This window comes from Notolepis coatsorum (assembly GCF_963971535.1).
Source record: "Notolepis coatsorum genome assembly, chromosome: 12".
NCBI classification, from domain to species: domain Eukaryota; kingdom Metazoa; phylum Chordata; class Actinopteri; order Aulopiformes; family Paralepididae; genus Notolepis; species Notolepis coatsorum.
In genome coordinates this window covers 130,646,666-130,674,048 of record NC_140176.1, presented here as the reverse complement: position 1 = coordinate 130,674,048, position 27,383 = coordinate 130,646,666, and the positions used below count along the sequence as shown (strand labels likewise).

General features: G+C 48.7%; 1 protein-coding gene across 1 annotated transcript in view; it reads left to right on the top strand.

Annotated features, from left to right (window-relative positions):
* LOC311238055 (sodium channel protein type 4 subunit alpha B-like) overlaps positions 1 to 27,383 on the top strand; it is a gene marked incomplete at its 3' end in the record, with an annotated part of 252,987 nt that overhangs the window by 24,276 nt on the left and 201,328 nt on the right. Inside the window, exon 6 of the mRNA XM_084326018.1 lies at positions 7,170 to 7,485. Within this exon, the coding sequence (XP_084182144.1) occupies positions 7,170 to 7,485 (316 nt within the window). The remainder of the gene's footprint in view (positions 1 to 7,169; positions 7,486 to 27,383) is intronic.

Genomic DNA, 27,383 nt, shown 5'->3' with positions numbered 1-27,383 from the left:
ACAACATATTACTTGACCCTAACACTCATAACAACATATTACTTGACCCTAACCACTCATAACAACATATTACTTGACCCTAACACTCATAACAACATATTACTTGACCCTAACCACTCATAACAACATATTACTTGACCCTAACCACTCATAACAACATATTACTTGCATGTGTGTATTGTTCGGTTATTGGGATGCGTTAGCCGCGAGCTAACCGTGGAAACGTTCACAGCGAAGTGAATCCACGACACCAGTTCCATTAGTGGCAAAGGGGGGGGGGGGGGGGGGGTATATTGACGAGGCTTGACAACAGAGGTTCAAAGATAACTTCATGTTTATTGGCTGTTCGTTTATATTATATCATCAGGGCTTCTCCAGGTTCCAACGCTGTGTTACTGTTTATTTGTTTATTAGCAAAGGATCCCCATTAGCTGACGCCCAGACGTCAACTAGTCTTCCTGGGGTCCGTGACAACATTAAAACATTACAACATATACAGTACAATTAAAACATAATACAATTAAAACATAGCAAGACGTACCAACCAAGGAAACACAACATAGCAAGCAACCGAGGAAACACAACAACATTAACACACAAACAAATTATATCTAAATATACATCATGTTGACTTTTACTTCCTCATGTGACGTCACTTCAAATACGGCTACCAAGACACTCAAAAAGCAAAAGCTAGTCGAGTCAATTAGGTACCATGGAGTGAAAAGCGGCATAAGAGAATACTTCATAATGTTTCATGCAATTAAAAAGTAAATATATATTTAGTACGCATGATTTATTTATTTTAAATAACACAGTGACTTTTCCTTTTTGATAAGAAAGTCTAGTCCTGGTTGAGCATATTCATACCTTATGTTGATGGCCTTTGTCTATAATGTGGCCACAAAAATAGAAAGGTTTAATAATTTAGTTTGTTTGCACTAAGTTAATACTTTGACAAATGTTGCCTATATTTTAAATTTTTAGGCTATATATCTTATGCTGATGCATGGTATTTTTGGAGTGTTACATTTATTTTAAATAAAAAACCTATGGTTATGTATATAACCATAGTTATATGAGTGTAGTGACGCTCAGCGTCATGGTGCAAATACTCCACCTCAGTACTTGCGCACTGAATAAAAACTCACAATGTACCTTTACATACCAACTTCTGTCTGGCCACACCCCCATCCGCTACCTACATAAGCAGGGGTGTGGCCATGCCCTCATCTCCTTCCCAATCTTTCACCACAAGGCAAGATCAAGGGGCCGCAGGGGAGTACTGACGCTGAGCGTCACTACACTCATATAACTATGGTTATATACATAACCATACGTTATATTACGTGTAGTGACGCTCAGCGTCATGGTGCAACACAGGAGCTGAGCAGAGCTGAGCTCGACAAATGTACCCCACTGAGGCCCCCCACAACCATCAGAACCGGGGAGGACCCGAGCCCCCCCGACCCTCCCTATTGGAGGACGGGAGGGAGACGGATCCGACTGCGTGAAGAGGAGCTTGAACAACTTCAATGCACAGGGTGAGTAGACCGTGGGGCTTACCCACGACTACACAAACGCACAACCCGAATGCCACTAGGGAACGAACGGGAAGGAACAAACCCCCGTTACCACCCCTAAAAACACGGGGTCAAGAGCAAAGCCCAACCTGGTGGCAAGGCCGTAGCAGCTGAGCGCGAAGGAGGACCCAGACCCAGAAGGGACAGGACCCCCCCGGAAAAAGGGGGCCTGGAGAGGCCAATGACGCCACAGCATCGAGACCTCACCAGGCGGTCACTAGTGACACCACCCCCCAGCGTATTCGGACAGGGCCCATCCAAGAGCAGGCCCTTCCCCCCAATAGCACGCCGCCTGGCTCACTGACCCTGGCATACTCAGGCAGTCACCCATCCAAGCATAACCCAGGCCTGAACCTATACCGCCTCCGAGATCGAACGAGATCGGGCGTGTTCAGGGTGGCATGGCTGTAACTTGAAGCACTCAAGAGGCTACACCTACAGCGGGAGCAGGCAGCGCAACGGGGAGACGACCTCTAGAAGAGGTCGATCCCTCAATCCAGGCAGCAGGCACTTGACCTGAGCCTGGAGCACTGCAGACTAGACAGGCACCAAAGGGGTCAGCTGAAAACAGCACCCCGGCGGAAGGGGCGTATGCTGGCATTGTTGTGCACCATGTCACAGCCTCCACAAAAAAAAAACTACTCTCTAGAGGGGTCGAGGCAGAGAAGGCTGACACGATTGGCAGACGTCATGAAACGTGCGGGGGCACACTCAAGCGTTAACCCGGGAGTTGACTCCGCTCCAACACACCAGGGAACCAACCACCCCCTTGGTTCAAACATGAGGTGGTTGTTCCTATAACCCCTCAGGAAAAAACTCCAAAACACACCTGCAGGTATACACTGGCTATACCGCAGTACAAGTGTTTCAGTTTTCAAAAAGGGGTTATCCCAGGCCTACGGGTCGACGAAACAAATTCGGACCGGGCCCGGCGGACCGGGACGTACACAGGGATGCCAGAGGAGTTCCAAAAGAATCAACTCAACAGCCCCCTCCCAGCCATGCTTAAGCAGGAGAAGAGAGGGACGAAAAGAATGGAGAAGGACCACAACCACGAACATCTCCATAACATCAAACCCTGCAACACCCGGGCCGACCCGGCATTTTTCCCCCCGAAAAAAGCACAAGTCCCTCAGGGTACCAGAACAGCAGATCAGCGTCCCCGGCGGACAACGGGTTAACTGACCTGGACCGGCATGACCAGAACCAGTCCCGTGCCCTAATCACGGCGACATCCCCAACACTAGGAGGGGGGTAGGTACGCGTGTCGATCTAAAACATTATAGAGGGCGCCACCCAGGCGGTCCCGTTCGTACCGCGCTCGGTGGCCCACCCCAAGGGCGTGAGACCCCTCTTCCTATGCTTTGAACTATTCCGTTAACATCCCCCAGATATGAACGAGAATTTGTCGAGACAAACCTAGTAAACTGGCGCTCGGAAGAGACAAACTCCATCCCAGTTGCCCCATAAAAACGCAGTTTTAATGATGAGCAACCAAGGCGCGCAAGCCTCATGCGTGATTCCTATCAGAAACACCCAGGGCCAGCACTATGTACACGTCGAGACCCAAAACACATCAATGGATAGTCTAACACGACACCAGATACCGTTCCTCCAAGTCGCATGGGATAACGACAAGAAGCCGCTTTTTTTATTTTAAATTTTCTACAGAAAAAAGAAAAAATAATACGGACATGGGTCCCATGCGACGCGGCTGAGGGAAAACACCACCCCGTCAACCATACTTCATAAGAGGGGACGGGGAGCGACGTACCCCTATGACGGGGGGAAACCCATGACTCAACAGACCTTTAAGGCGAGGAGTCAGGGAAACCCTAAACAATACCCCGTCCACCTACTCCAAAAAGGAGAGGACGGGGAACCCCCAGAGAGACTTCCCACGTGAGCAATAGATTGAAAAGACATATTGCAACATTGAGCTATGTAACAATTGGATTAGGACTCTCCGAGGAGGAGGCTCTGAGGAGGGTCCTTCACTGAGAGGGAGACTCTAACTCACCGAGGAGGCTCTGAACTCCCAGAGGAGAAGACTCTGAAACACCCTGAGGAGGAGGCTCTGACCCAATACACACACTACCAGTAGGGAGCAGAGCAGAATAACAATGTCTGTACTGCGTTGCATCACCCATCAAGCTCAATACACATACAACAGAGCAGAACTTCTTTTTAAGTTCTACTCACCTTGACAATCTGAGGAGGAGGCTCTGAAACTCTGAGGAGGCTCCCTCACTGGGAGGGAGGGTCTGAACTCACAGGAGGCTCTGAAACTCCCTGTAACAGAGGTTCATAACATGGAGCCTGAATAACCCACGGAAGTCTTACCAATAGAAACACGCCCAGTGACGTACTCTATGGCGGGGGAATTTCCATGGTCCACTGCCCAATCTTTCATGGCGTGGGACCAGGAAACTCCCAGACTTACACATGTGACTTCTGTAGGCCAACACCTAAACCAGTTGTAGATCTTAACGACACACACAACCCTTCATCACAACAAAAAAGGCAGAGGAACGCCGTTTTTCATAACGAGAGAAGACACAAGTCCTCGATTATGTATTGGCCACAGGCCTTGCTAAGCCCACATGACAGCGACCAAAACAATCTTTTCCCTAGGTTTTCTCAAGCAGGAGCACAACCCCAGCATAAGCTGAGGGATTACACTGTATCCCCACAAACATAGTGAAACAATATATTGTAAACAAACATATTTGAGAGGAGGGGGGAAAGCCCCAGGGAAACCGGGGGGAAATCACCCCTCCCCACCTTAGCCTTGATACGACCAGGTTGAACAGGTACTGCCCTGTTAATATGTGAACACGCTACCTGTTTATTGTCATCACAGGCTGAGAGAAGGACTCACTCCTCGATCACAGGTCACTAATTATAGCTTTGCAGGGTAAATAACCCAACTAGTTGTGAGCTCAACCACGTTACTAACGTTACATGAACCCACAAGTTCTCATCACAACTAAACCAGTTCATTTTTACTCACGTAAAAAAACAACGCCGATTTTCTAGGTAGAGAGAACCTATACCAGCGACAAGACAATTCACACACAACACATGTCGTATCCCCAATGTAGTGCAGCAACATACGTTTTGGAAAACATCGTTATTACAAAACATTTAGAAGGGAAGGAAAGAAGAGGTGTTAAGCGTCCAGAAGGACTCCTACCTACACCCTGAGCGCTGAGAGGACTGCAAACACTGGTCAACGGCGACAGCCGGAGTCGAACCCGGCGTCTCTTGCGTTGGTGACGAGGGCAATGTCCGCTGCGCCAACCAGCCGCTACGTTCTCCATGTTGACGAAGTCCTCGCTGGCAGGGCACACGGTGTAGGGTCGACTAACATCCTCTGCCAAAGATGACGTCGTAGTCAGAGTGTTAAGGCTTGTTATTCTCACAGCAATGTACAACAGTGTAGCATTAAGCTAACATCCAAATCAGGCTAGGTAGGCCACCCAGCTAGCATGCAAACTAAGCAGCTATCACCTGAACTGTACACAAGAACATAATAAGCCACACTTCAGACAGGCCGCCGTCTGACTCCCTCCTCATCCTAAGAGAGAAGAGAAAAAGAAAAGTCAACACAGTTTTCAGAACGGTGATTTAACAGACATACAGCGGAATCAGCACAATTCCCTTATGGGCTGCAGCCGACTTGAGCGTGGATCTTCCGATAACGAAGATCCAAACCCACTTTTCCTCGTGTTTAGGGTTTAACTTTCATTTAATTGAAAGATGGGGCCTTCACGGGACAGAGAAGAATCCGCTCGTCCAGAGACCCCGGGTTTTAACCACAGATCTCGGTCGCGACCCACTAGCTTGACTATCGTGGGTTTCAAACCAGGACCCTCTCTCTGCCGCCTAAGAGGCCGAACAAAGGACACTAGTTTGGGGCCGGCCTTCGTAAATTGTGCAGCTAACCCCCATAGCAACACAACTGGCACTCGCATAGCAAAAACATCACTCACCCAGAGGCAGCCAGTTTCTCACAACAGCCGACGCCTACTGCACAGTCCAGCTGCAGACCGCAGGTAATACCTGTCCAGCTGCAGCTTGGAGGACTGCAGGTGGGGATTAGACCAGCGACGCGAGCCCCTAATACGAAAAAGCCGGTGGAGGTCAGAATGATCCAGACACACCAGTGACGAAGACATTATCGCCGTATTTCCTTGAAAATAGTGAGAGAGAAAACAAAGATATAATGTCAACGTATCTCCTTGCTCTTCTGTTCTCCTTTCTTCAGTCTAAACAACCTAGCTCAAGTGATTGGTATACAGGCACTCCTTGTGGTGAAAGTGAAGAAGGAGATGAGGGCATGGCCACACCCCTGCTTTTGTAGGTAGCGGATGGGGGTGTCAGACAGATGTTGGTATGTAAAGGTACATTGTGAGTTTTAGTAAATGCTTAGTGTACGCACTACCAGGAGAAGACACTGCATTTCAATATGTGGAGTGAAACTGTGGAACAGTCTGCATATTGTGCTTAAGCAATGTCCAAATATAATACAATTGAAATAGTTATAAAGAAATTATTTTCACCAGGTACAGGGATGAGGAATGGATTTGATATTCACAGGTGTTTGATTTTTGTTTTGTTTTCTTCATGTTTTACATATATTTGCATATATTTGTATATATATATATATTAGTTTTGTAAGGATTTAAATCAGTAAGGAATTGCATTCACTTTGAGTAGTGGAGAAGGGGTAGGATTAAATATGTGTATACTTCGGCCTACTCCTTTTCGAACATGTAAATTGAGTTATGTTTGTTATGTGTGTTATAAGACATCTTTTTTTCTTTTTTTCATTTCATTGCTAGAGATTAATTATTTGTTTTTGTTTTATTTAGTTTAATTTACATGTTCGAAATAAAGATTTCAAATCAAATCAAAAGCTACCTAACTCTAACCAAGGCAAACCAAAGCAAACTGACCCTAGCCTAAGCTGAATTACCCCAAGCAAAGCTGAGCTAAGCCTAATCAAAGATAACACAGCAAACCCGAGAGAGCTGAGCCTCAACAGCACCTACAGCTGAGAAAACCTTTATTGTGGTCGTCTTCACTTATTCTGATTAACTGTATCTGCCTTTATTGTGGTTGTCTTCACTTATTCTGATTAACTGTATCTGTATCTGTTGGTCTGTTTCTCTGTCTGTCTGTATGTCTCTCTGTCTGTCTGTCTGTCTGTCTGTCTGTCTGTCTGTCTGTCTGTCTGTCTGTCTGTCTGTCTGTCTGTCTGTCTGTCTGTCTGTCTGTGTGTCTGTCTGTCTGTCTGTCTGTCTGTCTGTCTGTCTGTCTGTCTGTCTGTCTGTCTGTCTGTCTGTCTGTATGTCTCTCTGTCTGTCTGTCTGTCTGTCTGTCTGTCTGTCTGTCTGTCTGTCTGTCTGTCTGTCTGTCTGTCTGTCTGTCTGTCTGTCTGTCTGTCTGTCTGTCTCTCTATCTCTCTCCCCCCCCTCTCTCTCCCCCCCTCTCTCTCTCCCCCCCTCTCCCCCCCCCCCCCCTCTCTCTCTCCCCCCTCCTCTCTCTCTCCCCCCCCTCTCTCTCCCCCCCTCTCTCCAGACACTGCGAGCGGCAGGGAAGACCTATATGATCTTCTTTGTGTTTGTCATCTTCCTGGGCTCCTTCTACATCATCAACCTGATCCTGGCGGTGGTTGCCATGGCATACGATGAACAGAACGAGGCCAACATCGCTGAGGCCAAGGAGAAGGAAGAGGAGTGCGCCAGGATCATGGAGGCGCTGAAGATCAGAGAGGAAGAGGTGAGACTGACGGAGAGGAAGAGGAAGAGAAAGAGGAAGAGGAAGAGGAGAGGAAGAGGTGAGACTAACAGAGAGGAAGAGGAAGAGGAGAGGAAGAGGAAGATGAGAGGAAGAGGTGAGACTAACAGAGAGGAAGAGGAGAGGAAGAGGAGCGGAAGAGGTGAGACTAACAGAGAGGAAGAGGAAGATAAGAGGAAGAGGAGAGGAAGAGGAGAGGAAGAGGAGAGGAAGAGGTGAGACTAACAGAGAGGAAGAGGAAGAGGTGAGACTAACAGAGAGGAAGAGGAGATGAAGAGGAGAGGAAGAGGAGAGGAAGCGGAGAGACTAACAGAGAGGAAGAGGAGAGGAAGAGGAGAGGAAGAGGAGAGGAAGAGGAGAGGAAGAGGAGAGACTAACAGAGAGGAAGAGGAGAGGAAGAGGTGAGACTAACAGAGAGGAAGAGGAAGAGGTGGGACTAACAGAGAGGAAGAGGAAGAGGAAGAGGTGAGACTAACAGAGAGGAAGAGGAAAGACTAACAGAGAGGAAGAGGAAGAGGTGAGACTAACAGATAGGAAGAGGAGAGGAAGAGGTGAGACTAACAGAGAGGAAGAGGAAGAGGAAGAAGTGAGACTAACAGAGATGAAGAGGAGATGAAGAGGAGAGGAAGAGGAAGAGGAGAGGAAGAGGTGAGACTAACAGAGAGGAGAGGAAGAGGTGAGACTAACAGAGAGGAAGAGGAAGAGGTGAGACTAACAGAGAGGAAGAGGAAGAGGTGAGACTAACAGAGAGGAAGAGGAAGAGGTGAGACTAACAGAGAGGAAGAGGAAGAGGAGAGGAAGAGGAAGATGAGAGGAAGAGGTGAGACTAACAGAGAGGAAGAGGAAGATAAGAGGAAGAGGAGAGGAAGAGGAGAGGAAGAGGAGAGGAAGAGGTGAGACTAACAGAGAGGAAGAGGAAGAGGTGAGACTAACAGAGAGGAAGAGGAGATGAAGAGGAGAGGAAGAGGAGAGGAAGCGGAGAGACTAACAGAGAGGAAGAGGAGAGGAAGAGGAGAGGAAGAGGAGAGGAAGAGGAGAGGAAGAGGAGAGACTAACAGAGAGGAAGAGGAGAGGAAGAGGTGAGACTAACAGAGAGGAAGAGGAAGAGGTGGGACTAACAGAGAGGAAGAGGAAGAGGAAGAGGTGAGACTAACAGAGAGGAAGAGGAGAGACTAACAGAGATGAAGAGGAAGAGGTGAGACTAACAGATAGGAAGAGGAGAGGAAGAGGTGAGACTAACAGAGAGGAAGAGGAAGAGGAAGAAGTGAGACTAACAGAGATGAAGAGGAGATGAAGAGGAGAGGAAGAGGAAGAGGAGAGGAAGAGGTGAGACTAACAGAGAGGAGAGGAAGAGGTGAGACTAACAGAGAGGAAGAGGAAGAGGTGAGACTAACAGAGAGGAAGAGGAAGAGGTGAGACTAACAGAGAGGAAGAGGAAGAGGTGAGACTAACAGAGAGGAAGAGGAAGAGGAAGAAGTGAGACTAACAGAGAGGAAGAGGAGATGAAGAGGAAGAGGAAGAGGTGAGACTAACAGGGAGGAAGAGGAGAGGAAGAGGTGAGACTAACAGAGAGGAAGAGGAAGAGGAGAGGAAGAGGTGAGACTAACAGAGAGGAAGAGGAAGAGGTGAGACTAACAGAGAGGAAGAGGAAGAGGAAGAGGTGAGACTAACAGAGAGGAAGAGGAGAGGAAGAGGTGAGACTAACAGGGAGGAAGAGGAGAGGAAGAGGAAGAGGAGAGGAAGAGGTGAGACTAACAGAGAGGAAGAGGAGAGGAAGAGGTGAGGCTAACAGAGAGGAAGAGGAAGAGGTGAGACTAACAGAGAGGAAGAGGAGAGGAAGAGGTGAGACTGACAGAGAGGAAGAGGAGAGGAAGAGGAAGATAAAGAGGAAGAGGAAGAGGAGAGGAAGAGGTGAGACTAACAGAGAGGAAGAGGAAGAGGAGAGGAAGAGGAAGAGGAGAGGAAGAGGAAGATGAGAGGAAGAGGTGAGACTAACAGAGAGGAAGAGGAAGATAAGAGGAAGAGGAGAGGAAGAGGAGAGGAAGAGGAGAGGAAGAGGTGAGACTAACAGAGAGGAAGAGGAGATGAAGAGGAGAGGAAGAGGAGAGGAAGCGGAGAGACTAACAGAGAGGAAGAGAAGAGGAAGAGGAGAGGAAGAGGAGAGGAAGAGGAGAGGAAGAGGAGAGACTAACAGAGAGGAAGAGGAGAGGAAGAGGTGAGACTAACAGAGAGGAAGAGGAAGAGGTGAGAATAACAGAGATGAAGAGGAGAGGAAGAGGTGAGACTAACAGAGAGGAAGAGGAAGAGGTGAGACTAACAGAGAGGAAGAGGAGAGGAAGAAGTGAGACTAACAGAGATGAAGAGGAGATGAAGAGGAGAGGAAGAGGAAGAGGAGAGGAAGAGGTGAGACTAACAGAGAGGAAGAGGAAGAGGTGAGACTAACAGAGAGGAAGAGGAAGAGGTGAGACTAACAGAGAGGAAGAGGAGAGGAAGAGGTGAGACTAACAGAGAGGAAGAGGAAGAGGAAGAAGTGAGACTAACAGAGAGGAAGAGGAGATGAAGAGGTGAGACTAACAGAGAGGAAGAGGTGAGACTAACAGAGAGGAAGAGGAAGAGGAGAGGAAGAGGTGAGACTAACAGAGAGGAAGAGGAAGAGGTGAGACTAACAGAGAGGAAGAGGAGAGGAAGAGGTGAGACTAACAGAGAGGAAGAGGAGAGGAAGAGGAGAGGAAGAGGAGAGACTAACAGAGAGGAAGAGGAGAGGAAGAGGAGAGACTAACAGAGAGGAAGAGGAAGAGGAAGAGGTGAGACTAACAGAGAGGAAGAGGAGAGGAAGAGGTGAGACTAACAGAGAGGAAGAGGAAGAGGAAGAGGTGAGACTAACAGAGAGGAAGAGGAGAGGAAGAGGTGAGACTGACAGAGAGGAAGAGGAAGAGGAGAGGAAGAGGAGAGGAAGAGGTGAGACTAACAGAGATGAAGAGGAAGAGGAAGAGGTGAGACTAACAGAGAGGAAGAGGAGAGGAAGAGGAGAGACTAACAGAGAGGAAGAAGAGAGGAAGAGGTGAGACTAACAGAGAGGAAGAGGAAGAGGAAGAGGTGAGACTAACAGAGAGGAAGAGGAAGAGGAGAGGAAGAGGTGAGACTAACAGAGAGGTAGAGGAAGAGGAGAGGAAGAGGTGAGACTAACAGAGAGGAAGAGGAGAGGAAGAGGAGAGGAAGAGGAGAGGAAGAGGTGAGACTAACAGAGAGGAAAAGGAAGAGGAGAGACTAACAGAGAGGAAGAGGAGAGGAAGAGGTGAGACTAACAGAGAGGAAGAGGAAGAGGTGAGACTAACAGAGAGGAAGAGGAGAGGAAGAGGAGAGGAAGAGGAGAGACTAACAGAGAGGAAGAGGAAGATAAGAGGAAGAGGAGAGGAAGAGGAGAGACTAACAGAGAGGAAGAGGAGAGGAAGAGGTGAGACTAACAGAGAGGAAGAGGAAGAGGAAGAGGTGAGACTAACAGAGAGGAAGAGGAGAGGAAGAGGTGAGACTAACAGAGAGGAAGAGGAAGAGGAGAGGAAGAGGTGAGACTAACAGAGATGAAGAGGAAGAGGAAGAGGAGAGGAAGAGGTGAGACTAACAGAGAGGAAGAGGAAGAGGAAGAGGTGAGACTAACAGAGAGGAAGAGGAGTGGAAGAGGTGAGACTAACAGAGAGGAAGAGGAAGAGGAGAGGAAGAGGTGAGACTAACGGAGAGGAAGAGGAAGAGGAGAGGAAGAGGTGAGACTAACAGAGAGGAAGAGGAAGAGGAAGAGGTGAGACTAACAGAGAGGAAGAGGAGTGGAAGAGGTGAGACTAACAGAGAGGAAGAGGAAGAGGAGAGGAAGAAGTGAGACTAACAGAGATGAAGAGGAAGAGGAAGAGGAGAGGAAGAGGTGAGACTAACAGAGAGGAAGAGGAAGAGGAAGAGGTGAGACTAACAGAGAGGAAGAGGAGAGGAAGAGGTGAGACTAACAGAGAGGAAGAGGAAGAGGAGAGGAAGAGGTGAGACTAACAGAGAGGAAGAGGAGAGGAATAGGAGAGGAAGAGGTGAGACTAACAGAGAGGAAGAGGAAGAGGAAGAGGTGAGACTAACAGAGAGGAAGAGGAGTGGAAGAGGTGAGACTAACAGAGAGGAAGAGGAAGAGGAGAGGAAGAGGTGAGACTAACGGAGAGGAAGAGGAAGAGAAGAGGAATAGGAGAGGAAGAGGAGAGGAAGAGGAGAGACTAACAGAGAGGAAGAGGAAGAGGTGAGACTAACAGAGAGGAAGAGGAAGAGAAGAGGAAGAGGAGAGGAAGAGGAGAGGAAGAGGTGAGACTAACAGAGAGGAAGAGGAAGAGGAAGAAGTGAGACTAACAGAGAGGAAGAGGAAGAGGAAGAGGTGAGACTAACAGAGAGGAAGAGGAGAGGAAGAGGTGAGACTAACAGAGAGGAAGAGGAAGAGGAAGAGGTGAGACTAACAGAGAGGAAGAGGAGAGGAAGAGGTGAGACTGACAGAGAGGAAGAGGAAGAGGAGAGGAAGAGGAGAGGAAGAGGTGAGACTAACGGAGATGAAGAGGAAGAGGAAGAGGTGAGACTAACAGAGAGGAAGAGGAGAGGAAGAGGAGAGACTAACAGAGAGGAAGAAGAGAGGAAGAGGTGAGACTAACAGAGAGGAAGAGGAAGAGGTGAGACTAACAGAGAGGAAGAGGAAGAGGAGAGGAAGAGGTGAGACTAACAGAGAGGTAGAGGAAGAGGAGAGGAAGAGGTGAGACTAACAGAGAGGAAGAGGAGAGGAAGAGGAGAGGAAGAGGAGAGGAAGAGGTGAGACTAACAGAGAGGAAAAGGAAGAGGAGAGACTAACAGAGAGGAAGAGGAGAGGAAGAGGTGAGACTAACAGAGAGGAAGAGGAAGAGGTGAGACTAACAGAGAGGAAGAGGAGAGGAAGAGGAGAGGAAGAGGAGAGACTAACAGAGAGGAAGAGGAAGATAAGAGGAAGAGGAGAGGAAGAGGAGAGACTAACAGAGAGGAAGAGGAGAGGAAGAGGTGAGACTAACAGAGAGGAAGAGGAAGAGGAAGAAGTGAGACTAACAGAGAGGAAGAGGAAGAGGAGAGACTAACAGAGAGGAAGAGGAAGAGGAAGAGGTGAGACTAACAGAGAGGAAGAGGAGAGGAAGAGGTGAGACTAACAGAGAGGAAGAGGAGAGGAAGAGGTGAGACTAACAGAGAGGAAGAGGAAGAGGAGAGGAAGAGGTGAGACTAACATAGAGGAAGAGGAGAGGAAGAGGAGAGGAAGAGGTGATACTAACAGAGAGGAAGAGGAAGAGGAAGAGGTGAGACTAACAGAGAGGAAGAGGAGTGGAAGAGGTGAGACTAACAGAGAGGAAGAGGAAGAGGAAGAGGAGAGGAAGAGGTGAGACTAACGGAGAGGAAGAGGAAGAGAAGAGGAATAGGAGAGGAAGAGGAGAGGAAGAGGAGAGACTAACAGAGAGGAAGAGGAAGAGGTGAGACTAACAGAGAGGAAGAGGAAGAGAAGAGGAAGAGGAGAGGAAGAGGAGAGGAAGAGGTGAGACTAACAGAGAGGAAGAGGAAGAGGAAGAAGTGAGACTAACAGAGAGGAAGAGGAAGAGAAGAGGAAGAGGAGAGGAAGAGGTGAGACTAACAGAGAGGAAGAGAAGAGGAAGAGGAGAGGAAGAGGTGAGACTAACAGAGAGGAAGAGGAGAGGAGAGGAAGAGGTGAGACTAACAGAGAGGAAGAGGAGAGGAAGAGGAGAGACTAACAGAGAGGAAGAGGAAGAGGTGAGACTAACAGAGAGGAAGAGGAAGAGGTGAGACTAACAGAGAGGAAGAGGAAGAGGAAGAGGTGAGACTAACAGAGAGGAAGAGGAAGAGGTGAGACTAACGGAGAGGAAGAGGAAGAGAAGAGGAATAGGAGAGGAAGAGGAGAGGAAGAGGAGAGACTAACAGAGAGGAAGAGGAAGAGGTGAGACTAACAGAGAGGAAGAGGAAGAGAAGAGGAAGAGGAGAGGAAGAGGAGAGGAAGAGGTGAGACTAACAGAGAGGAAGAGGAAGAGGAAGAAGTGCGACTAACAGAGAGGAAGAGGAAGAGAAGAGGAAGAGGAGAGGAAGAGGTGAGACTAACAGAGAGGAAGAGAAGAGGAAGAGGAGAGGAAGAGGTGAGACTAACAGAGAGGAAGAGGAGAGGAGAGGAAGAGGTGAGACTAACAGAGAGGAAGAGGAGAGGAAGAGGAGAGACTAACAGAGAGGAAGAGGAAGAGGTGAGACTAACAGAGAGGAAGAGGAAGAGGTGAGACTAACAGAGAGGAAGAGGAAGAGGAAGAGGTGAGACTAACAGAGAGGAAGAGGAAGAGGTGAGACTAACAGAGAGGAAGAGGAAGAGGAGAGGAAGAGGAGAGGAAGCGGTGATACTAACAGAGAGGAAGAGGAGAGGAGAGGAAGAGGTGAGACTAACAGAGAGGAAGAGGAAGAGGTGAGGAAGAGGTGAGACTAACAGATAGGAAGAGGAATAGGAAGAGGAGAGACTAACAGAGAGGAAGAGGAGAGGAAGAGGAGAGACTAACAGAGAGGAAGAGGAAGAGGAAGATGAGAGACTAACAGAGATGAAGAGGAAGAGGAGAGGAAGAGGAGAGGAAGAGGTGAGACTAACAGAGAGGAAGAGGAGAGGAAGAGGAGAGACTAACAGAGAGGAAGAGGAAGAGGAGAGGAAGAGGAAGAGGAGAGACTAACAGAGAGGAAGAGGAGAGGAAGAGGTGAGACTAACAGAGAGGAAGAGGAAGAGGATAGGAAGAGGTGAGACTAACAGAGAGGATAGGAAGAGGTGAGACTAACAGAGAGGAAGAGGAAGAGGTGAGACTAACAGAGAGGAAGAGGAGAGACTAACAGAGAGGAAGAGGAAGAGGAGATGAAGAGGAGAGGAAGAGGAGAGGAAGAGGAGAGGAAGAGGTGAGACTAACAGAGAGGAAGAGGAAGAGGAGAGGAAGAGGAGAGGAAGAGGAGAGGAAGAGGAGAGGAAGAGGAGAGACTAACAGAGAGGAAGAGGAGAGGAAGAGGTGAGACTAACAGAGAGGAAGAGGAGAGGAAGAGGTGAGACTAACAGAGAGGAAGAGGAAGAGGAAGAGGTGAGACTAACAGAGAGGAAGAGGAAGAGGTGAGACTAACAGAGAGGAAGAGGAAGAGGAGATGAAGATGAGAGGAAGAGGTGAGACTAACAGAGAGGAAGATGAGAGGAAGAGGTGAGACTAACAGAGAGGAAGAGGAAGAGGTGAGACTAACAGAGAGGAAGAGGAAGAGGAAGAGGTGAGACTAACAGAGAGGAAGAGGAGAGGAAGAGGTGAGACTAACAGAGAGGAAGAGGTGAGACTAACAGAGATGAAGAGGAAGAGGAAGAGGAGAGACTAACAGAGAGGAAGAGGAGAGGAAGAGGTGAGACTAACAGAGAGGAAGAGGAAGAGGAAGAGGTGAGACTAACAGAGAGGAAGAGGAAGAGGAGAGGAAGAGGTGAGACTAACAGAGAGGAAGAGGAAGAGGTGAGACTAACAGAGAGGAAGAGGAAGAGGAGAGGAAGAGGTGAGACTAACAGAGATGAAGAGGAAGAGGAGAGGAAGAGGTGAGACTAACAGAGAGGAAGAGGAAGAGGAGAGGAAGAGGTGAGACTAACAGAGAGGAAGAGGAAGAGGTGATACTAACAGAGAGGAAGAGGAGAGGAAGAGGAGAGGAAGAGGAGAGGAAGAGGAGAGACTAACAGAGAGGAAGAGGAAGATAAGAGGAAGAGGAGAGGAAGAGGAGAGACTAACAGAGAGGAAGAGGAGAGGAAGAGGTGAGACTAACAGAGAGGAAGAGGAGAGGAAGAGGTGAGACTAACAGAGATGAAGAGGAGATGAAGAGGAGAGGAAGAGGTGAGACTAACAGAGAGGAAGAGGAAGAGGAGAGGAAGAGGTGAGACTAACAGAGAGGAAGAGGAAGAGGAAGAGGTGAGACTAACAGAGAGGAAGAGGAAGAGGAGAGGAAGAGGTGAGACTAACAGAGAGGAAGAGGTGAGGAAGAGGTGAGACTAACAGAGAGGAAGAGGAAGAGGAAGAGGTGAGACTAACAGAGAGGAAGAGGAGAGGAAGAGGTGAGACTAACAGAGAGGAAGAGGAAGAGGAAGAGGAGAGGAAGAGGTGAGACTAACAGAGAGGAAGAGGAAGAGGTGAGACTAACAGAGAGGAAGAGGAGAGGAAGAAGTGAGACTAACAGAGATGAAGAGGAGATGAAGAGGAGAGGAAGAGGAAGAGGAGAGGAAGAGGTGAGACTAACAGAGAGGAAGAGGAAGAGGTGAGACTAACAGAGAGGAAGAGGAAGAGGTGAGACTAACAGAGAGGAAGAGGAGAGGAAGAGGTGAGACTAACAGAGAGGAAGAGGAAGAGGAAGAAGTGAGACTAACAGAGAGGAAGAGGAGATGAAGAGGTGAGACTAACAGAGAGGAAGAGGTGAGACTAACAGAGAGGAAGAGGAAGAGGAGAGGAAGAGGTGAGACTAACAGAGAGGAAGAGGAAGAGGTGAGACTAACAGAGAGGAAGAGGAGAGGAAGAGGTGAGACTAACAGAGAGGAAGAGGAGAGGAAGAGGAGAGGAAGAGGAGAGACTAACAGAGAGGAAGAGGAGAGGAAGAGGAGAGACTAACAGAGAGGAAGAGGAAGAGGAAGAGGTGAGACTAACAGAGAGGAAGAGGAGAGGAAGAGGTGAGACTAACAGAGAGGAAGAGGAAGAGGAAGAGGTGAGACTAACAGAGAGGAAGAGGAGAGGAAGAGGTGAGACTGACAGAGAGGAAGAGGAAGAGGAGAGGAAGAGGAGAGGAAGAGGTGAGACTAACAGAGATGAAGAGGAAGAGGAAGAGGTGAGACTAACAGAGAGGAAGAGGAGAGGAAGATGAGAGACTAACAGAGAGGAAGAAGAGAGGAAGAGGTGAGACTAACAGAGAGGAAGAGGAAGAGGTGAGACTAACAGAGAGGAAGAGGAAGAGGAGAGGAAGAGGTGAGACTAACAGAGAGGTAGAGGAAGAGGAGAGGAAGAGGTGAGACTAACAGAGAGGAAGAGGAGAGGAAGAGGAGAGGAAGAGGAGAGGAAGAGGTGAGACTAACAGAGAGGAAAAGGAAGAGGAGAGACTAACAGAGAGGAAGAGGAGAGGAAGAGGTGAGACTAACAGAGAGGAAGAGGAAGAGGTGAGACTAACAGAGAGGAAGAGGAGAGGAAGAGGAGAGGAAGAGGAGAGACTAACAGAGAGGAAGAGGAAGATAAGAGGAAGAGGAGAGGAAGAGGAGAGACTAACAGAGAGGAAGAGGAGAGGAAGAGGTGAGACTAACAGAGAGGAAGAGGAAGAGGAAGAAGTGAGACTAACAGAGAGGAAGAGGAAGAGGAAGAGGAGAGGAAGAGGTGAGACTAACAGAGAGGAAGAGGAAGAGGAAGAGGTGAGACTAACAGAGAGGAAGAGGAGAGGAAGAGGTGAGACTAACAGAGAGGAAGAGGAAGAGGAGAGGAAGAGGTGAGACTAACAGAGAGGAAGAGGAGAGGAAGAGGAGAGGAAGAGGTGAGACTAACAGAGAGGAAGAGGAAGAGGTGAGACTAACAGAGAGGAAGAGGAGTGGAAGAGGTGAGACTAACAGAGAGGAAGAGGAAGAGGAAGAGGAGAGGAAGAGGTGAGACTAACGGAGAGGAAGAGGAAGAGAAGAGGAATAGGAGAGGAAGAGGAGAGGAAGAGGAGAGACTAACAGAGAGGAAGAGGAAGAGGTGAGACTAACAGAGAGGAAGAGGAAGAGAAGAGGAAGAGGAGAGGAAGAGGAGAGGAAGAGGTGAGACTAACAGAGAGGAAGAGGAAGAGGAAGAAGTGAGACTAACAGAGAGGAAGAGGAAGAGGAAGAGGTGAGACTAACAGAGAGGAAGAGGAGAGGAAGAGGTGAGACTAACAGAGAGGAAGAGGAAGAGGAAGAGGTGAGACTAACAGAGAGGAAGAGGAGAGGAAGAGGTGAGACTGACAGAGAGGAAGAGGAAGAGGAGAGGAAGAGGAGAGGAAGAGGTGAGACTAACGGAGATGAAGAGGAAGAGGAAGAGGTGAGACTAACAGAGAGGAAGAGGAGAGGAAGAGGAGAGACTAACAGAGAGGAAGAAGAGAGGAAGAGGTGAGACTAACAGAGAGGAAGAGGAAGAGGAAGAGGTGAGACTAACAGAGAGGAAGAGGAAGAGGAGAGGAAGAGGTGAGACTAACAGAGAGGTAGAGGAGAGGAAGAGGAGAGGAAGAGGAGAGGAAGAGGTGAGACTAACAGAGAGGAAATGAAGAGGAGAGACTAACAGAGAGGAAGAGGAGAGGAAGAGGTGAGACTAACAGAGAGGAAGAGGAAGAGGTGAGACTAACAGAGAGGAAGAGGAGAGGAAGAGGAGAGGAAGAGGAGAGACTAACAGAGAGGAAGAGGAAGATAAGAGGAAGAGGAGAGGAAGAGGAGAGACTAACAGAGAGGAAGAGGAGAGGAAGAGGTGAGACTAACAGAGAGGAAGAGGAAGAGGAAGAAGTGAGACTAACAGAGAGGAAGAGGAAGAGGAAGAGGAGAGGAAGAGGTGAGACTAACAGAGAGGAAGAGGAAGAGGAAGAGGTGAGACTAACAGAGAGGAAGAGGAGTGGAAGAGGTGAGACTAACAGAGAGGAAGAGGAAGAGGAGAGGAAGAGGTGAGACTAACATAGAGGAAGAGGAGAGGAAGAGGAGAGGAAGAGGTGATACTAACAGAGAGGAAGAGGAAGAGGAAGAGGTGAGACTAACAGAGAGGAAGAGGAGTGGAAGAGGTGAGACTAACAGAGAGGAAGAGGAAGAGGAAGAGGAGAGGAAGAGGTGAGACTAACGGAGAGGAAGAGGAAGAGAAGAGGAATAGGAGAGGAAGAGGAAGAGGAGAGACTAACAGAGAGGAAGAGGAAGAGGTGAGACTAACAGAGAGGAAGAGGAAGAGAAGAGGAAGAGGAGAGGAAGAGGAGAGGAAGAGGTGAGACTAACAGAGAGGAAGAGGAAGAGGAAGAAGTGAGACTAACAGAGAGGAAGAGGAAGAGAAGAGGAAGAGGAGAGGAAGAGGTGAGACTAACAGAGAGGAAGAGGAAGAGAAGAGGAAGAGGAGAGGAAGAGGTGAGACTAACAGAGAGGAAGAGGAGAGGAGAGGAAGAGGTGAGACTAACAGAGAGGAAGAGGAGAGGAAGAGGAGAGACTAACAGAGAGGAAGAGGAAGAGGTGAGACTAACAGAGAGGAAGAGGAAGAGGTGATACTAACAGAGAGGAAGAGGAAGAGGAAGAGGTGAGACTAACAGAGAGGAAGAGGAAGAGGTGAGACTAACAGAGAGGAAGAGGAAGAGGAGAGGAAGAGGAGAGGAAGCGGTGATACTAACAGAGAGGAAGAGGAGAGGAGAGGAAGAGGTGAGACTAACAGAGAGGAAGAGGAAGAGGTGAGGAAGAGGTGAGACTAACAGAGAGGAAGAGGAAGAGGAAGAGGAGAGACTAACAGAGAGGAAGAGGAGAGGAAGAGGAGAGACTAACAGAGAGGAAGAGGAAGAGGAAGATGAGAGACTAACAGAGATGAAGAGGAAGAGGAGAGGAAGAGGAGAGGAAGAGGTGAGACTAACAGAGAGGAAGATGAGAGGAAGAGGAGAGACTAACAGAGAGGAAGAGGAAGAGGAGAGGAAGAGGAAGAGGAGAGACTAACAGAGAGGAAGAGGAGAGGAAGAGGTGAGACTAACAGAGAGGAAGAGGAAGAGGATAGGAAGAGGTGAGACTAACAGAGAGGATAGGAAGAGGTGAGACTAACATAGAGGAAGAGGAAGAGGTGAGACTAACAGAGAGGAAGAGGAGAGACTAACAGAGAGGAAGAGGAAGAGGAGATGAAGAGGAGAGGAAGAGGAGAGGAAGAGGAGAGGAAGAGGTGAGACTAACAGAGAGGAAGAGGAAGAGGAGAGGAAGAGGAGAGGAAGAGGAGAGGAAGAGGAGAGACTAACAGAGAGGAAGAGGAGAGGAAGAGGTGAGACTAACAGAGAGGAAGAGGAGAGGAAGAGGTGAGACTAACAGAGAGGAAGAGGAAGAGGAAGAGGAAGAGGAGAGGAAGAGGAGAGGAAGAGGTGAGACTAACAGAGAGGAAGAGGAAGAGGAAGAAGTGAGACTAACAGAGAGGAAGAGGAAGAGAAGAGGAAGAGGAGAGGAAGAGGTGAGACTAACAGAGAGGAAGAGGAAGAGAAGAGGAAGAGGAGAGGAAGAGGTGAGACTAACAGAGAGGAAGAGGAGAGGAGAGGAAGAGGTGAGACTAACAGAGAGGAAGAGGAGAGGAAGAGGAGAGACTAACAGAGAGGAAGAGGAAGAGGTGAGACTAACAGAGAGGAAGAGGAAGAGGTGAGACTAACAGAGAGGAAGAGGAAGAGGAAGAGGTGAGACTAACAGAGAGGAAGAGGAAGAGGTGAGACTAACAGAGAGGAAGAGGAAGAGGAGAGGAAGAGGAGAGGAAGCGGTGATACTAACAGAGAGGAAGAGGAGAGGAGAGGAAGAGGTGAGACTAACAGAGAGGAAGAGGAAGAGGTGAGGAAGAGGTGAGACTAACAGAGAGGAAGAGGAAGAGGAAGAGGAGAGACTAACAGAGAGGAAGAGGAGAGGAAGAGGAGAGACTAACAGAGAGGAAGAGGAAGAGGAAGATGAGAGACTAACAGAGATGAAGAGGAAGAGGAGAGGAAGAGGAGAGGAAGAGGTGAGACTAACAGAGAGGAAGAGGAGAGGAAGAGGAGAGACTAACAGAGAGGAAGAGGAAGAGGAGAGGAAGAGGAAGAGGAGAGACTAACAGAGAGGAAGAGGAGAGGAAGAGGTGAGACTAACAGAGAGGAAGAGGAAGAGGATAGGAAGAGGTGAGACTAACAGAGAGGATAGGAAGAGGTGAGACTAACAGAGAGGAAGAGGAAGAGGTGAGACTAACAGAGAGGAAGAGGAGAGACTAACAGAGAGGAAGAGGAAGAGGAGATGAAGAGGAGAGGAAGAGGAGAGGAAGAGGAGAGGAAGAGGTGAGACTAACAGAGAGGAAGAGGAAGAGGAGAGGAAGAGGAGAGGAAGAGGAGAGGAAGAGGAGAGGAAGAGGAGAGACTAACAGAGAGGAAGAGGAGAGGAAGAGGTGAGACTAACAGAGAGGAAGAGGAGAGGAAGAGGTGAGACTAACAGAGAGGAAGAGGAAGAGGAAGAGGTGAGACTAACAGAGATGAAGAGGAAGAGGTGAGACTAACAGAGAGGAAGAGGAAGAGGAGATGAAGATGAGAGGAAGAGGTGAGACTAACAGAGAGGAAGAGGAGAGGAAGAGGTGAGACTAACAGAGAGGAAGAGGAAGAGGTGAGACTAACAGAGAGGAAGAGGAAGAGGAAGAGGTGAGACTAACAGAGAGGAAGAGGAGAGGAAGAGGTGAGACTAACAGAGAGGAAGAGGTGAGACTAACAGAGAGGAAGAGGAAGAGGAAGAGGAGAGACTAACAGAGAGGAAGAGGAGAGGAAGAGGTGAGACTAACAGAGAGGAAGAGGAAGAGGTGAGACTAACAGAGAGGAAGAGGAAGAGGAGAGGAAGAGGTGAGACTAACAGAGAGGAAGAGGAAGAGGTGAGACTAACAGAGAGGAAGAGGAAGAGGAGAGGAAGAGGTGAGACTAACAGAGATGAAGAGGAAGAGGAGTGGAAGAGGTGAGACTAACAGAGAGGAAGAGGAAGAGGAGAGGAAGAGGTGAGACTAACAGAGAGGAAGAGGAAGAGGTGATACTAACAGAGAGGAAGAGGAGAGGAAGAGGAGAGGAAGAGGAGATACTAACAGAGAGGAAGAGGAAGATAAGAGGAAGAGGAGAGGAAGAGGAGAGACTAACAGAGAGGAAGAGGAGAGGAAGAGGTGAGACTAACAGAGAGGAAGATGAAGAGGAAGAAGTGAGACTAACAGAGAGGAAGAGGAGAGGAAGAGGTGAGACTAACAGAGAGGAAGAGGAGAGGAAGAGGTGAGACTAACAGAGATGAAGAGGAGATGAAGAGGAGAGGAAGAGGTGAGACTAACAGAGAGGAAGAGGAAGAGGAGAGGAAGAGGTGAGACTAACAGAGAGGAAGAGGAAGAGGAAGAGGTGAGACTAACAGAGAGGAAGAGGAAGAGGAGAGGAAGAGGTGAGACTAACAGAGAGGAAGAGGTGAGGAAGAGGTGAGACTAACAGAGAGGAAGAGGAAGAGGAAGAGGTGAGACTAACAGAGAGGAAGAGGAAGAGGAGAGGAAGAGGTGAGACTAACAGAGAGGAAGAGGAAGAGGAAGAGGAGAGGAAGAGGTGAGACTAACAGAGAGGAAGAGGAAGAGGTGAGACTAACAGAGAGGAAGAGGAAGAGGAGAGGAAGAGGTGAGACTAACAGAGAGGAAGAGGAGAGGAAGAGGTGAGACTAACAGAGAGGAAGAGGAAGAGAAGAGGAATAGGAGAAGAAGAGGAGAGGAAGAGGTGAGACTAACAGAGAGGAAGAGGAAGAGGAAGAAGTGAGACTAACAGAGAGGAAGAGGAAGAGAAGAGGAAGAGGAGAGGAAGAGGTGAGACTAACAGAGAGGAAGAGAAGAGGAAGAGGTGAGACTAACAGAGAGGAAGAGGAAGAGAAGAGGAAGAGGAGAGGAAGAGGATAGGAAGAGGTGAGACTAACAGAGATGAAGAGGAAGAGGAAGAAGTGAGACTAACAGAGAGGAAGAGGAAGAGAAGAGGAAGAGGAGAGGAAGATGTGAGACTAACAGAGAGGAAGAGAAGAGGAAGAGGAGAGGAAGAGGAGAGTCTAACAGAGAGGAAGAGGAAGAGGAAGAGGTGAGACTAACAGAGAGGAAGAGGCAGAGGAAGAGGAAGAGGTGAGACTGACAGAGAGGAAGAGGAAGAGGAGAGGAAGAGGAGAGGACGAGGTGAGACTAACAGAGAGGAAGAGGAGAGGAGAGGAAGAGGTGAGACTAACAGAGAGGAAGAGGAAGAGGTGAGGAAGAGGTGAGACTAACAGAGAGGAAGAGGAAGAGGAAGAGGAGAGACTAACAGAGAGGAAGAGGAGAGGAAGAGGAGATACTAACAGAGAGGAAGAGGAAGAGGAGAGACTAACAGAGAGGAAGAGGAAGAGGAGAGGAAGAGGAGAGGAAGAGGTGAGACTAACAGAGAGGAAGAGGAGAGGAAGAGGAGAGACTAACAGAGAGGAAGAGGAGAGGAAGAGGAAGAGGTGAGACTAACAGAGAGGAAGAGGAGAGGAAGAGGTGAGACTAACAGAGAGGAAGAGGAGAGGAAGAGGAGAGGAAGAGGTGAGACTAACAGAGAGGAAGAGGAAGAGGAAGAGGTGAGACTAACAGAGAGGAAGAGGAAGAGGAAGAGGAAGAGGTGAGACTAACAGAGAGGAAGAGGAAGAGGTGAGACTAACAGAGAGGAAGAGGAGAGGAGAGGAAGAGGTGAGACTAACAGAGAGGAAGAGGAAGAGGAAGAGGTGAGACTAACAGAGAGGAAGAGGAAGATGAAGAGGAAGAGGTGAGACTAACAGAGAGGAAGAGGAAGAGGTGAGGAAGAGGTGAGACTAACAGAGAGGAAGAGGAAGAGGTGAGGAAGAGGTGAGACTAACATCGAGGAAGAGGAAGAGGTGAGGAAGAGGTGAGACTAACAGAGAGGAAGATGAAGAGGAGAGGAAGAGGACGAGGAAGAGGAAGAGGAGAGGAAGAGGAGAGACTAACAGAGAGGAAGAGGAGAGGAAGAGGAGAGACTAACAGAGAGGAAGAGGAGAGGAAGAGGTGAGACTAACAGAGAGGAAGAGGAAGAGGAGAGGAAGAGGTGAGACTAACAGAGAGGAAGAGGAAGAGGAGAGGAAGAGGTGAGACTAACAGAGAGGAAGAGGAAGAGGTGAGACTAACAGAGAGGAAGAGGAAGAGGTGATACTAACAGAGAGGAAGAGGAGAGGAAGAGGAGAGACAAACAGAGAGGAAGAGGAAGAGGAAGATGAGAGACTAACAGAGATGAAGAGGAAGAGGAGAGGAAGAGGAGAGGAAGAGGTGAGACTAACAGAGAGGAAGAGGAGAGGAAGAGGAGAGACTAACAGAGAGGAAGAGGAAGAGGAGAGGAAGAGGAAGAGGAGAGACTAACAGAGAGGAAGAGGAGAGGAAGAGGTGAGACTAACAGAGAGGAAGAGGAAGAGGATAGGAAGAGGTGAGACTAACAGAGAGGATAGGAAGAGGTGAGACTAACAGAGAGGAAGAGGAAGAGGTGAGACTAACAGAGAGGAAGAGGAGAGACTAACAGAGAGGAAGAGGAAGAGGAGATGAAGAGGAGAGGAAGAGGAGAGGAAGAGGTGAGACTAACAGAGAGGAAGAGGAAGAGGAGAGGAAGAGGAGAGGAAGAGGAGAGGAAGAGGAGAGGAAGAAGAGAGACTAACAGAGAGGAAGAGGAGAGGAAGAGGTGAGACTAACAGAGAGGAACAGGAGAGGAAGAGGTGAGACTAACAGAGAGGAAGAGGAAGAGGAAGAGGTGAGACTAACAGAGAGGAAGAGGAAGAGGTGAGACTAACAGAGAGGAAGAGGAAGAGGAGATGAAGATGAGAGGAAGAGGTGAGACTAACAGAGAGGAAGAGGAGAGGAAGAGGTGAGACTAACAGAGAGGAAGAGGAAGAGGTGAGACTAACAGAGAGGAAGAGGAAGAGGAAGAGGTGAGACTAACAGAGAGGAAGAGGAGAGGAAGAGGTGAGACTAACAGAGAGGAAGAGGTGAGACTAACATATAGGAAGAGGAAGAGGAAGAGGAGAGACTAACAGAGAGGAAGAGGAGAGGAAGAGGTGAGACTAACAGAGAGGACGAGGAAGAGGAAGAGGTGAGACTAACAGAGAGGAAGAGGAAGAGGAGAGGAAGAGGTGAGACTAACAGAGAGGAAGAGGAAGAGGTGAGACTAACAGAGAGGAAGAGGAAGAGGAGAGGAAGAGGTGAGACTAACAGAGATGAAGAGGAAGAGGAGAGGAAGAGGTGAGACTAACAGAGAGGAAGAGGAAGAGGAGAGGAAGAGGAGAGGAAGAGGAGAGGAAGAGGAGAGGAAGAGGAGAGACTAACAGAGAGGAAGAGGAGAGGAAGAGGTGATACTAACAGAGAGGAAGAGGAGAGGAAGAGGTGAGACTAACAGAGAGGAAGAGGAAGAGGTGAGACTAACAGAGAGGAAGAGGAAGAGGAGATGAAGATGAGAGGAAGAGGTGAGACTAACAGAGAGGAAGAGGAGAGGAAGAGGTGAGACTAACAGAGAGGAAGAGGAATAGGTGAGACTAACAGAGAGGAAGAGGAAGAGGAAGAGGTGAGACTAACAGAGAGGAAGAGGAGAGGAAGAGGTGAGACTAACAGAGAGGAAGAGGTGAGACTAACAGAGAGGAAGAGGAAGAGGAAGAGGAGAGACTAACAGAGAGGAAGAGGAGAGGAAGAGGTGAGACTAACAGAGAGGAAGAGGAAGAGGAAGAGGTGAGACTAACAGAGAGGAAGAGGAAGAGGAGAGGAAGAGGTGAGACTAACAGAGAGGAAGAGGAAGAGGTGAGACTAACAGAGAGGAAGAGGAAGAGGAGAGGAAGAGGTGAGACTAACAGAGATGAAGAGGAAGAGGAGAGGAAGAGGTGAGACTAACAGAGAGGAAGAGGAAGAGGAGAGGAAGAGGTGAGACTAACAGAGAGGAAGAGGAAGAGGTGATACTAACAGAGAGGAAGAGGAGAGGAAGAGGAGAGGAAGAGGAGAGGAAGAGGAGAGACTAACAGAGAGGAAGAGGAAGATAAGAGGAAGAGGAGAGGAAGAGGAGAGACTAACAGAGAGGAAGAGGAGAGGAAGAGGTGAGACTAACAGAGAGGAAGAGGAAGAGGAAGAGGTGAGACTAACAGAGAGGAAGATGAAGAGGAAGAAGTGAGACTAACAGAGATGAAGAGGAGAGGAAGAGGTGAGACTAACAGAGAGGAAGAGGAGAGGAAGAGGTGAGACTAACAGAGATGAAGAGGAGATGAAGAGGAGAGGAAGAGGTGAGACTAACAGAGAGGAAGAGGAAGAGGAGAGGAAGAGGTGAGACTAACAGAGAGGAAGAGGAAGAGGTGAGACTAACAGAGAGGAAGAGGAAGAGGAGAGGAAGAGGTGAGACTAACAGAGAGGAAGAGGTGAGGAAGAGGTGAGACTAACAGAGAGGAAGAGGAAGAGGAAAAGGTGAGACTAACAGAGAGGAAGAGGAAGAGGAGAGGAAGAGGTGAGACTAACAGAGAGGAAGAGGAGAGGAAGAGGTGAGACTAACAGAGAGGAAGAGGAAGAGAAGAGGAATAGGAGAGGAAGAGGAGAGGAAGAGGTGAGACTAACAGAGAGGAAGAGGAAGAGGAAGAAGTGAGACTAACAGAGAGGAAGAGGAAGAGAAGAGGAAGAGGAGAGGAAGAGGTGAGACTAACAGAGAGGAAGAGAAGAGGAAGAGGTGAGACTAACAGAGAGGAAGAGGAAGAGAAGAGGAAGAGGAGAGGAAGAGGATAGGAAGAGGTGAGACTAACAGAGATGAAGAGGAAGAGGAAGAAGTGAGACTAACAGAGAGGAAGAGGAAGAGAAGAGGAAGAGGAGAGGAAGATGTGAGACTAACAGAGAGGAAGAGAAGAGGAAGAGGAGAGGAAGAGGAGAGTCTAACAGAGAGGAAGAGGAAGAGGAAGAGGTGAGACTAACAGAGAGGAAGAGGCAGAGGAAGAGGAAGAGGTGAGACTAACAGAGAGGAAGAGGAAGAGGAGAGGAAGAGGAGAGGACGAGGTGAGACTAACAGAGAGGAAGAGGAGAGGAGAGGAAGAGGTGAGACTAACAGAGAGGAAGAGGAAGAGGTTAGGAAGAGGTGAGACTAACAGAGAGGAAGAGGAAGAGGAAGAGGAGAGACTAACAGAGAGGAAGAGGAGAGGAAGAGGAGAGACTAACAGAGAGGAAGAGGAAGAGGAGAGACTAACAGAGAGGAAGAGGAAGAGGAGAGGAAGAGGAGAGGAAGAGGTGAGACTAACAGAGAGGAAGAGGAGAGGAAGAGGAGAGACTAACAGAGAGGAAAAGGAAGAGGAGAGGAAGAGGAAGAGGTGAGACTAACAGAGAGGAAGAGGAGAGGAAGAGGTGAGACTAACAGAGAGGAAGAGGAGAGGAAGAGGAGAGGAAGAGGTGAGACTAACAGAGAGGAAGAGGAAGAGGAAGAGGTGAGACTAACAGAGAGGAAGAGGAAGAGGAAGAGGTGAGACTAACAGAGAGGAAGAGGAAGAGGTGAGACTAACAGAGAGGAAGAGGAGAGGAGAGGGAGAGGTGAGACTAACAGAGAGGAAGAGGAAGAGGAAGAGGTGAGACTAACAGAGAGGAAGAGGAAGATGAAGAGGAAGAGGTGAGACTAACAGAGAGGAAGAGGAAGAGGTGAGGAAGAGGTGAGACTAACAGAGAGGAAGAGGAAGAGGTGAGGAAGAGGTGAGACTAACAGCGAGGAAGAGGAAGAGGTGAGGAAGAGGTGAGACTAACAGAGAGGAAGATGAAGAGGAGAGGAAGAGGACGAGGAAGAGGAAGAGGAGAGGAAGAGGAGAGACTAACAGAGAGGAAGAGGAGAGGAAGAGGAGAGACTAACAGAGAGGAAGAGGAGAGGAAGAGGTGAGACTAACAGAGAGGAAGAGGAAGAGGAGAGGAAGAGGTGAGACTAACAGAGAGGAAGAGGAAGAGGAGAGGAAGAGGTGAGACTAACAGAGAGGAAGAGGAAGAGGTGAGACTAACAGAGAGGAAGAGGAAGAGGTGATACTAACAGAGAGGAAGAGGAGAGGAAGAGGAGAGACTAACAGAGAGGAAGAGGAAGAGGAAGATGAGAGACTAACAGAGATGAAGAGGAAGAGGAGAGGAAGAGGAGAGGAAGAGGAGAGGAAGAGGTGAGACTAACAGAGAGGAAGAGGAGAGGAAGAGGAGAGACTAACAGAGAGGAAGAGGAAGAGGAGAGGAAGAG